General features: G+C 41.6%; 1 protein-coding gene across 1 annotated transcript; it reads left to right on the top strand.

Moving 5' to 3' along the window:
- Nucleotides 1-1,804: 1,804 nt before the first annotated feature.
- Nucleotides 1,805-7,982, top strand: LOC120671668 (flowering time control protein FY-like). The gene is made up of 18 exons (XM_039952034.1): nt 1,805-1,934; nt 2,174-2,265; nt 2,456-2,524; nt 2,913-3,017; nt 3,219-3,314; nt 3,393-3,475; nt 3,571-3,642; nt 3,723-3,820; nt 4,059-4,118; nt 4,189-4,249; nt 4,323-4,410; nt 4,622-4,685; nt 4,910-4,988; nt 5,156-5,245; nt 5,463-5,551; nt 5,983-6,431; nt 7,182-7,442; nt 7,587-7,982. Exons 1-18 carry the CDS (start codon nt 1,838-1,840, stop codon nt 7,641-7,643), a joined length of 2,010 nt encoding a protein of 669 aa, XP_039807968.1. The 5' UTR covers nt 1,805-1,837; the 3' UTR covers nt 7,644-7,982.
- Nucleotides 7,983-12,099: the final 4,117 nt, after the last annotated feature.

Raw genomic sequence — 12,099 nt, 5'->3', positions numbered from 1 at the left:
GAACGGCTCGGCTGACGGGCTGAGAATAAGCCGCGGCAAGCGGATTCGGCTTCCCCCTCATCCCGCCCCGAACCTAGGGTTGGGCAGGCCGCCGAGGGGACTCCGCCTCGCCGCCGTCCGGGCCGCTCCGAGCCACCGCCCCTCCCCTCGCCGGCCGCGCCTCGCTGGCTGACATCGTCCGCGCCTCCCCTCCCCTCCCCGACAGCCGCCGCTCCTCGCCGACACTACCCACCACCCCTACCCTCGACGGCCAGAGGCACCGCCGCACCCGTCGCCGCGACGACCCACCGCCCCTCCCCACGCCTGCGAGCCGAGGTGCGACGGCGGCGGCCGCGTCGCCTCCCTCCCTCCCTCCAGCCATTGTTGGTTTCTGACGGCCAATAATAACTCGAGAGGAGTCTTCTCCCCCCATTCATTAAAACTCTCCTAGCACTCATCCAATCCACTGGGAATCTGACGAATCAACAAGCAAATTAGGTAAACTCAAGATCTCCGATTTCAATCCTTCCTATTTCAATCGTTGTTGCTTGTTTCGGGGGTGAGTCGATACGGGCGGGCGGGCGGGCGGGCGGGCGGCGGGGAATCTGAGGCCGCCGGCCGCCGCCCAGATGAAGTTTGAATATGGCCGGCGCTTGTTCCGATCCCTTCTTCCCACGCCAATGACCCGCATCTGCACGTACAGAATGTGAGACTCACTAGCAAGGGGGATGGGGAACAGCATGCGTCGGTACTTCACTCATGCGTCGGTACTTCACTGCTTTTGAGCTAGGGACTCCAGGGCACCTAAGCCATTGCTTCCCGGTTGATTTAGCGAGGCGCGCAAAGTAGGACTGAAACGGCGTCCGTCAATCTGCTCGTTTTCAACTCTTATTGGGGCTGTGTAACTTTCCCGCTAGAACTACATATTTATACAGCCAAATCTGATAATCCTATTAAACTCAGTTTTATTACAAAGGAGCAGCAACACTAGGTAGACAATATATCAGCAATTCACAACCTTTGAACTGAAGCTGTAGAGGCTTACCTTGGCAAGACAAATTGTTTTCACTATAAATCTTGAAATATTGTACTGCTAGATATATATAGTCTGGGAACCTAGGATGATTGGATGAATAGCCACTTCATTGCTTAATCACCTGTTCATTCGCTTTCTAAATTTATATGCATATGTATTATGATTTTTTCTGTTGTACCATAAGCAACAAGCAAAGTAGAGTAACATTATGGCCACATGTGCAATTAGCGGACACATACTTTCATAAACATTAAGGCCACATGTCCAGAATTTTACATAACTGCAGCCATTGCTCCTTAGTGTTGCGGGGAGCAATCACACTAATGTGACTTTTTTCATGCCTTCTGTTGGAAGTCTACTGTGGACGCTCCTTAGTTCCTGCATGGCTCATTATGAAGTCCTGCGACCATATAGGCATCAGAACATAACACAATCAGATTTAGGCTTGTCAAGTCTACTCATGTTGCATTGTAAAGCTGACACACATACTGCGCACCCATTACTTATGTTGGTTAGTTGTTACCTTTAGTTTAGAGTCAGGCTTCGATCATTGCTTACCAGAGTTGTCTTTATACCATACTATATGCATGATCTTAGAACCAAGATGTCGGAATCATAATTTGAATTAGCTGAATGTCCACATGTAACTGTATCCTGAACCTCTTTTTGCTCCAACTCTGGCTTTGTACTTGATTTCTGTAATACTAATCTTTAATGAACTGTTCAGTAATCCAATTATCTCTATATTTATTCTACTTAATTTTCTCTAATGCTATCTCTAATGAGGGAGGCGGTGGCGGGGAGTTCTACCGTGGACCACCGATGCGGCAGCTATCGGCAGCGTCCTCCACCAACCTCACCCCTGAGTACACGGGGCACCCGGGCCCCTCGCCGCCGCAGCATCAGCCGCCCTATGACGGTAAGAGCTAAGTACCGTACTCGTTAGTAGTCGCTGTTCCATTTTAGGGTTCCGAGAAGGGCAGCTAGATGCCTATATTAGATTGCAGGTACTGCCTTATTATTAGTTTGTCTTAAATAGTGTAAGCGAGCTGCTACAAAAACATGCCGGAAGTTTATTGTGATTTGCTGTTGACTCCTAGGTCCTCATTATCACATCATAATGGCACACATAACATTGTAATTTGTTACTCTGTGCAGCTTATGGTGACAGTTTTGGTGCTAAAAGGATGCGGAAGCCTGTCCAGCGACGAACAGTGGACTACACAAGCAGTGTTGTCCGTTATGTTCAAGTAATATGGACTTTTCTTTGGAGATTCACAATGATACAAAATTTATTTAGCTTCAGCTTCAGAATTTTTATCCTTTATGCTTTTTCTTTTTTGCTTATATCTTTGCTCTGAATTTGCAATGCTTATCATTTGGTACCTACATTTTTCTTCCCACCAGTAGTGCTGACTTCCACAATGTGCACGAACACAGGCTCGCATGTGGCAACGGGATGCAAGGGACAGATTCACATTGCAGCCAACTCCAGCTGCTGTCCTAGATGTACTTTCCCTGACTTGCAATTATGTGTTCAAAAGATGGATTGGTAGTTGTGCTAGAAATACTGATTGGTCTAAGCTTTGGAAGATAGTAACTATGCTCTGATAAATAGCTTTATGTGTATGAAGCCATAAGCAATCAGATGCCATTTGAAATTCAGTGTTAAATGTGCATTTACCTTCTAGCATACAATAGATACAAGGCTATTCTGCACCATATAATACTAAGTTCAATAAAGCAGTTAATATGAGTAATGGTAATGCACTGATGCTCTAGGTTATTCGCTAAATCCAGTTAGTTACTTAGTTCTATAACTAATCAAAGATTTTCATAGAAATTTCATGACTATTTCTTGTTATATATAATGTTATGAGAACTGTGGCTGTTGCAGATGTTACCATCTGTTGCTTATCCAGACAATCCCTCCACAAGTTTTGCTGCCAAATTTGTACATTCTTCAATCAATAAGAACCGGTGCTCTATCAATCGTGTCGTGGTAAGTTTTGGGATACCTATTTAACTGCTTACATAAATCTTGTCAAAAAAACTGTATTTTTCTTATTACTTTTGGCTATTTTAATGTGTTGGCTTTTGTCAATTATGTATCATTTAATCATCACTTCAATAGACATTCATTTTTCTTATTTTCATGATTTCATCTACTTGGAGTATGATGCAAATTTATTTGTGGATAAAGTGGACCCCTACAGGCCGTCGGCTTATCACTGGATCACAAAGCGGTGAATTTACGCTATGGAATGGACAATCTTTTAACTTCGAAATGATACTTCAGGTATTCCGCGTTACTTACTGTTGGACTTACTACTATGATGGTACTTTAACTTACTTTTTGTAGTTACCTGACAATTAGGCTCATGATCAACCCGTGAGATCAATGGTTTGGAGTAACAATGAAAATTGGATGGTTACTGGTGATGATGGTGGTGCAATCAAGTATGCGGTCCATTGTTTTGTACCTTCCACCAAATTGCCATTTTGAACTTTACATTGTTTAACCCCTTAGCTGAGCGTTTTAAATTCATTTGCAGATATTGGCAAAGTAACATGAACAATGTCAAAGTGAATAAAACAGCCCATAGAGAATCAGTTCGTGGTTTAAGGTGATGGTTGCCTAATGCACTTCTGTTAGTTTGCTATACCTAGTTCATGTTCATTGTGCGCTGACATGTTCTTCAAACAGCTTTTCAAGAACAGACTTGAAGTTCTGCTCCTGCTCCGATGACAGAACCGTTAAGGTTTGGGATTTTGCGAGATGCCAGGAGGAAAAATCATTAACTGGTAATGTTGCCAAACTTTTCTTATGAATGTTAATCAGATTTTTTTTGGGAAGAACAGGAAGTGTGCCTCCCTACTGATTAATATGTATAAGAAAAGGTAAAAAGAACAGCAAACATTACATAAAGGAACCTAGCCAATTCTCACGCTGATTGATATTTGATCATGTGAAGTTATTGCATAATATTACTTTGTTTACTTTTTTCGTCAAATAACCTGAATTTGCCTTTGACTCAGCCAGGCCACGGTTGGGATGTTAAAAGTGTCGATTGGCATCCTACAAAGTCTTTACTAGTATCAGGTTAGTATATGTTTGTGCTTGTTTCATGAGTTCATTCGTGCAGTTCTCATTTAAATTCTGTGCTCCATAGGTGGTAAAGACTATCTTGTGAAACTTTGGGATGCAAGAAGTGGTAGAGAGCTAAATTCATTGTCAGTATTATTTTCACTTCTTTATTTTATTTTCTCTTGAAGTTCTGCGTTACAATATGTTCTATATCTGCAGCCATGGTCACAAAAATATTGTACATTGTGTAAAGTGGAATCAGAATGGGAACTGGGTACTGACGGCCTCAAAGGATCAGATTATTAAGGTCCGTGATTTGTGCTTATGTACCTTGTTTTTCCATTCCTTCTCCAAAGCACACTTTAAGATAGTAACATATGCTTTTGTACCCAACATTCTAACACTGGCTATGTAGATGGTTACATTCCATCCTGGTAATCGGTAACTTTTTTATGATGCCAGTAGATTAATATTTTTCCCACCGTTGCTCACTCTGTATTGCTAATTCATTCATGCAGCTGTATGATATTAGATCCATGAAAGAGCTTGAATCCTTTCGCGGGCACATCAAGGACGTAACTGGTTAGATTGCTGTTACAATATTGAAATTGTTATGTTCCTTCATGCATTTTAAGATTTGAATACTGATACAAGTTTTAGATCCAGTAGTTCACTTCCTCACTACAGGCACACGTTCTATGAATGTTAGAATGGCAGCTTAAATATTTTTAGGAAATACTGTGCATGCTCTTGTTTGCCAAGGTTGTATTGAATGAATCAGTTACTCAATTCCTTCATCTTAACAGCTTTGGCATGGCATCCATTTCATGAAGAATATTTTGTTAGTGGGAGCTTTGATGGAGCAATATTTCATTGGTTGGTCGGGTAAGATAGTTGTAGCATCACTGAAATATAATCTTTACTATTGTGTGCTAAGTTATTCAGTTCCCCACCCCCCTCCCACCCAAATTTGTCGAACAACTTTTTACATCTTTTCTTGTCTGAAAATAATCTCTCAACTTGATGGACAAGCTATTTTGTTTATTTGGTAGTCATGAAGCTCCACAGGTCGAAATTAACAATGCACATGACAATAGTGTGTGGGATCTTGCCTGGCATCCTGTAGGCTACCTACTTTGCAGGTATTTGGCAGTTTACCTTCAAATTTTGTAATTAAAGCTCTTTCTGATTTATCACTTGCTTTGTTTTGTTTTACATATAGTTGTTTTAGTAGATGCTTTTATGCAACATGAATCTGAATTCTTATTGAGTACAATCTTGTCTATGGTATGGTCTTATTCATTTTATTCTATAGTTGTATATGAACTCATTAAAAAGTGTTTTCTATTCTTTTGGCAGCGGGGGCAATGATCATGCTACAAAATTCTGGTGTAGAAACAGGCCTGGTGATCTTACCCGGGATAGATACAGCAGTGGCCAGACACAAGGTTGAATTTAGCTCATTTTGCTGTTTCAGTTATAAAACTTTAACAAATGTGCTTGAGCTTTCATGTGAGCATACACATGCCTTCCAATGTTATTATCTAGTTTGATAAAAGAATTATGGTTGACATGGGAAGAAACAATTAGAAGAGACTTGAAAGACTGGAGTATACCTAGAGATTTGTCCTTGGATAGGAGTGCTTGGAAAGCCGTGATTCACGTGCCAGAACCATGAATAATGGTCTTTGTTGGGTTTCAACTCTAGCCTACCCCAACTTGCTTGGGATTAAAAGGCTTTGTTGATGTTGATGTTGATAAAAGAATTATGGTCATCTACTACTCTTTGCTTTACGCAGGTGCCTAATGGTGTTTTATGCTGGCTTGTGACCTTTTTGTTTCAGAGAAATTCTTAATGCCAAATTATTACCTTTTTCAGGTTATGGTGACCAACATCCTACCTTTGGTGCTCGTGCTATGGGTGGATTCCAGATGCCTGAACCTCCAACGCCTGGTCCGTTTGCTCATGGATTGTCACATAATGAGGGCACAATCCCTGGCATTGGGGTTGCAATGACCTTGGATGGATCTGATCAAGGAGAGCAGAGGCCATCTATTCCGGGTCTTCCACCTGGGCAACCTCCGCTGCCACCAGGTCCTCATCCATCACTTCTTGGGCAGCAGCATCAATACCAACAGATGCCTCAGCAGCAACATACCCAATTTCATCGGCCACCACCTCCAAATATGCCCCAATTGCAGCCACCAGCTCACATGCTTTCACATTCGCAAGGATCTCGACCTACACTGCCCCAGCTTCCACCGATGGGTGGGCCATCAATGCCATCACCAGTGAATCCACCACTTCCACCAATGCCTCACCCAACGGTACTGTTCACTGATACCCTTATGATTGAGCGCATAACTGTTTACTTGACTTAACAATAACGTAGCATATTCTATATTCTATCTCTATTTGTCTTTACTTGACTTAACAATAATGTAACATATTCTATGTTCTATCTCTATTTATCTTATCTGCCAGTGAAAAACCAAATGTTGAAACTCAAACCATTGTAAATTTGCATCAGGTGGATGTTCTAAATGAACCTAATTTTTCTCAAAAGAGCTCCTTTACTCCATAAGACCTCCTAAATAATTTGCATATCTGCTATAAATAAAAGCACAAATACATCTGAGTTTGACATTTGAAAACACTGTATCACAAAGGTAGACTTATTTGCTGCAAGGATTTTAAAACCATGGCATCCTCCTGGTTTTGGAAATGCCATTTTTTTCGGGCTCTTCCAAAAGATTGATTTTGTCCTAGTTTTGGTTACCTGATTCGCTTGCTACATGGCCAATAACTAATAAATAAACTGCATTAGCTTGAATCCTTTTAGGGACTGGTTTGGCCGAAAACAGGTAGTAACTGGTATGTTAAGTTTTCTCAACCCCAATTCAGTGTTGTTATCTGGCACTACATGGCTTGGGCATGATTCTATGTTCATGTGAATTCACTAGTCAACTTGATGTTACATCAAAGGAACAAGGTTGAAATATATTTGGATCCTTTATGCTCCTTGGTAAATTAGTACTATGGTGACAGTGTGGATTTAACCATTCTAATATTTCCAGGCGATGCAAGGTTCACAGAGCCAGATGATGCCCCAAATGCCACAGCACATGATGGGCCTAAATCAGATGCATCCTGGTTCTGTTCCTCCTGGCAATGTACCTCCAATGGGTGGGTTCCCAAGTGGGATGGGAAACATCCAAGGAGCATCAGGTTCGTCTGGCATACAAAATTTTCCTATGGGTGGCATCTACAACCGGCCTCAGGGACAAATGGCTCCACAAGGACAAATAACATCCATTCCAGGTCTAAGCTCTTACCAGGTAAGACTGAGTGTTGCATCTTGATTTTGCCATACCTAGATCTACTAGGTCTAGTCATCTATTATTAAATGTTTCTGCATTATCTAGCTATATTGTTGTAAATTTGTTATATTAAGTAAAGCATGGTGCTGCTGATTGCTGCAGGGATTGCTGCAGGGAATGGGCAATGTTGGCCTTACACCACCCCCGCCGCCACCATAGCACCCGCCGCCTCGAGGTTCAACACCACAGTGACCTGGAACAAAGTGATGCTGATAATGAGCCTAGAGTTTTGTGCTGACACCTGAATTTGTAACATCTTGAGCAATATCTGTATGTCTAGGCCCTCCTTCAAATTCAAACGAATTTTGTCTGGCAACTATTGCTATTTGTGCTGAGATTTACAGAGCCTTCTGCTCAGTTCAAGGGCCGAGTTGCACTGGACATGTTCGCCTAGGCGCCTAACGACCCGTCTGGTGTCTTGTATTTATATTGTATTTTGTATTGTGTTATTGCTTGACTGCTTAAATTTGAAATGCAGTTTTGAGGAGAGACATTTAACTGTCCTTGTGCCAGGTATCGATATGGATGTGCACATAGGCGTTTCCTTTGTTGGATAAGTACCATCAGGCACAGTACGGGGAACTTAGTCCAAATGCAAAATCGTGACCAGTTTATTTTGATGTTACATTATGGCAGTATCTCTACTTCTCACCGCATTTGTGTCAGCTGAGTCTCTAGAGAAATCTGCCCATGCTTGTGCGTACTTGATAAGTTGCGATGGCGATAATGCAATATTGGCTATGTGCTTTCTTTTGACGCAGGATGTTGAACAATTGCATTAGTTTTTGTTACACAGCAAATCTGACATCAGCACCAGCATGGCTGGTGTTATCATGTAAAATAATCAAACATTCAAAGGCTGTACAGAACTAGATTCCAGGTTCGTTGGATGCATCCACGGTGGCTTATAAGCGCTAGTTGCATCGTCCAAATTGCCCGTTGTTCCTTCAGCCTCAGCAAGCTCATCACTCTGCTTGGAAATCTTATGACGATACCCAAAAGAGATTTCAAGATTAGTTATAACAATTTGTACTTCATGTTTGATAGACGCACCAAACTTGAGAAGGGAAGAACCATGGAAGCAAATGTACCTGGACCGGTCGATGGTGGGAAGTTTTGAGAAATCGGACCTCGCAGTATATTCATTGAAAAGAATGTTGAACACAAGCAAGGGAATTGTGGCGAAGGAAACTCCAGGCTCTTCAGCCCAAACAATCCGATCATCGTGATTTGCACAAGTGTGACAGATAGGAATATGTAGTGGTGAATTTTCGGCCAATATTGTCCACACGTATCATATGTGATCTCATATAACACAAAAAAAAGTGATCTCATATACATCTTCCACCTGTATAAATATTAGTCACCACTCACCAATCAGTGTTCAAATATACAGTGTAAGAGCTAACCTATTAGATCCCCGTGTCACATTGGTAACCGTGAATAGTTCCATGGAATTCGATCTTCTGATGTCAGCTCGACCTTCAGCACGTCTTCCTCAGAGAGCCGGAACGCCACGCCGATCCACCGGAACGACGGGGTTAGCCGCCCGTGGCCGAGCGGCAGCAAGCCAGCACCACCATCCCCGGTGGCCATCCGCCATGGGACGGTAGGCGGGCGCGTTCCCCGGCTGCTTCTTGAGCACGGAGAAGAGCAAGAGCGCCAGCAGAGCCAGCCCCAGGTTGATCGCCGCCGACGCCAGTAACCCCTCCGCGTCTTTAGTTTGCTCTGACGTCGGCCAAATTGCAACTGCCCAGAGGATGCCGCTCCCGTACGGCAACGAGGGAGCTTCTACGTTATGCATTGCATAAAGGTGCTGGACACATGTAAAATTTCTTCACTAAGCTAATGATTTGTTCTATGTAATGCTGTTTCATACAGAGTTGATATTACCTTTGCCGATCATAAATTTAGAATATGATTTATTCAGAAGCAACTATCAAATAAGTACAGGCTAGGCATGTACATTTTTAGTGCAATGTTGAGAGACCATATGTGTTTAGGTTCAGTATAAAATTTTGTTAAATTCTAGCATACTAAACGTAACTGTCTAAAGCTTGAGATGCATCCTAGATCTTAATGTTTATTTATGATATATGATTTTTCGCCTTCAATACCGTTGTAACTAAATATAATGATTTTATGTTTGAAGCTAGGAGCAAAGAGATAAACAGTTGCAAAACTTGTGACACCATAAGTGGATCAAGGAGATACTTTAGTTATTATCATTAAATATGGGTGAATGTGCATATGCTCATGAACAAATGAGTTTATTAGTATGGCCATCCGCAATATTATTTAGCTGGATACACATTTAGGACCAGACAAATTTGTCCATCTTCCATCTGTCAAGGATGTCATTGCCTACATGAGTACCTGCACTCCCTTTTATTGTAATGCTAAATTGTGTGGTTACCAATGTCGTTCTCCTATATCCATCACTAAAAGCCACTGTACTAAACAATGAGTTAGCTATAGTGGCTTCAGAAATTGTTAATTTGGACTTGAAGTCTGAATCGCCAAACTACAAAACAAGTGGGTGTATATAGATTTCGCTGACAATGGCCACATATTTTTATGAACTATCATGTGGCTAGAAGCTTTGAAGATGCTGCTAGACAAGCTAGAACAAAACATAAACTTCAGTAGCCACCTGCCCGTCTCTATGTTTTACGGTCGTCTAGTCGGGCCTAGTCGCCATGGCACCGATAAGGTGATTAGTCGAGATTAGTCGTCGATCAGGCTGATTAATCGAGCCTAGTCGTCTGTATAGTCGTCCTATCATACTAGGACCGAAATAATATGTATACTATACATTACATAGTGTATATCAAGCATGAACACCGCAATGATGGTCAGTTGGTCACTCGTGAGATTTGGGTGACAACGAGTCTGAGGCACATGCATTTGTGCATATATACCTAAAACCTAATGGGCCTAATGCCAACCTAGCAGCCCAACCACACAATTGACGCGGCCCATTAGTGCAAATCTGATCGTTTTCCTACCTAGTCGAACGACTAATCGCGACTAATCGACGACTAATCGGACGACTAGAATTCTAGTTGCTCATACCTAGTCGTTGCTCCTTATCGGCGCCGAGGGAACGATAAGCCCGACTAATCGCGACTAATCGCGATTAGTCGGACGACTGTAAAACATTGCTCAGGGAACCAGCAGCAACATGGCAGTATCTACTGGAAGATGGGAAGCAAGATTTATTGTGTCCAACGTGCAGCAATTTTGTTTCTCCGCCCATGTTGATTGTTTGAGTAAGAACCTATGCTGCATTCTCATCTCTCTTTATTCCTGTATATGTGTGGGCTCTATGATTTCTCTTATTTTGCCTTTTTGGGCTTTGTGAAACATAAGTATAATTAGTGGATTATAATACTTTGGAACAATGTTATTTATATGAGTGCTGGAGGTGTGAAATTTTGCATGGTGGCTGTTTTCCAATATGATTTTGTATTATAGAGTATTATATTAATAAGGAGTGCACTTTTATGTTTGCATGTTAGCAGGAGCGTGGCAGATTCAGGAAGAAGAAATGGTAGTTAGAGCCCCACTTGCGTCTGGTCTCACAAATGCTTCAGTCCAATTGCATTGCATCAGGACAAAAAAAAATCAATCGGTTCACCAACGTCTGATCAGTCACAGTCTCACAGATGCTTCAGATTTCCTTAACTCCCAAAAACACTGGTCAAGTGCTCAAAGGTAAAAGGCACAAGACTGAATGCAAGGACCTCCAATGGCGATCTCCCTTATTGCTGTTTATGGTCAAGTGCTCAAAGGTAAAAGGCAATCTCTTGTTCATCACTGATTTTGGGCTCTGCATATGGTCAAGTGCTCATGAAGATATGTCTTGTGAAGTAGTTATATATGTTATGTGAAACCAATACCATTGAGAAAGAGCAATATGTATGCTAATCATGTCAACAGAAAATATATACATCATTGATTTTGGGCTCTGCATACGGTGAGAGAGGTGATGGCATTGATTTGTGAGATGCTATGTGTGCGTCAACTTCTTCAAAAACTGCACTCCTATTTGAAAAAGAGTGTTAGTTTGCATAATTAGGATTGCAAATCATTGATCTTGGCTTACTGATTATGGGATATGCGTTATTGCAAAAATCTATTTGGTCATCGCGAATCTTCTTTGATTATTTGTGGTGAGCACGGTGGCATCATGCTTTGTGTTGAAGGTAATAACAATTTGTGTTTTTTGAAATATGATTGATTTTAATTTAGAACATGAGGTGGAAATTTTAAAAATATTTTGGTTGCTTCTACTGTAATCATCTTTGGAATTAGCCAGCGTGATCATTGCTTGGACCGTTGATTACAAAGATTTTTGTGGTGTTCTAATTTTCGTACAATATATATGATATTTATTTGGTCTTTGACTGCATTTTCTTCTAAATCTGCATCTACGACATAGCACGACGTTCTTAATAGTTGCAGTTTTCTCTAGCCCATGGAAAGCAAGAGATATATGCATATTTATTTTATTATTTGTATACGGAAAACTTTGGTATACAATCAACTTGCGATTAGGGGCGGTAATGGGCCATGGCCCTAGTGGCCTCTTAATAGCCCAACAAGGTACTTA

This window comes from Panicum virgatum, chromosome 2K, assembly GCF_016808335.1.
Source record: "Panicum virgatum strain AP13 chromosome 2K, P.virgatum_v5, whole genome shotgun sequence".
Classification (NCBI taxonomy): Eukaryota; Viridiplantae; Streptophyta; class Magnoliopsida; order Poales; family Poaceae; genus Panicum; species Panicum virgatum.
The sequence above is the reverse complement of the archived record's forward strand: the minus strand, read 5'-3'. Positions and strand labels throughout refer to the sequence as shown.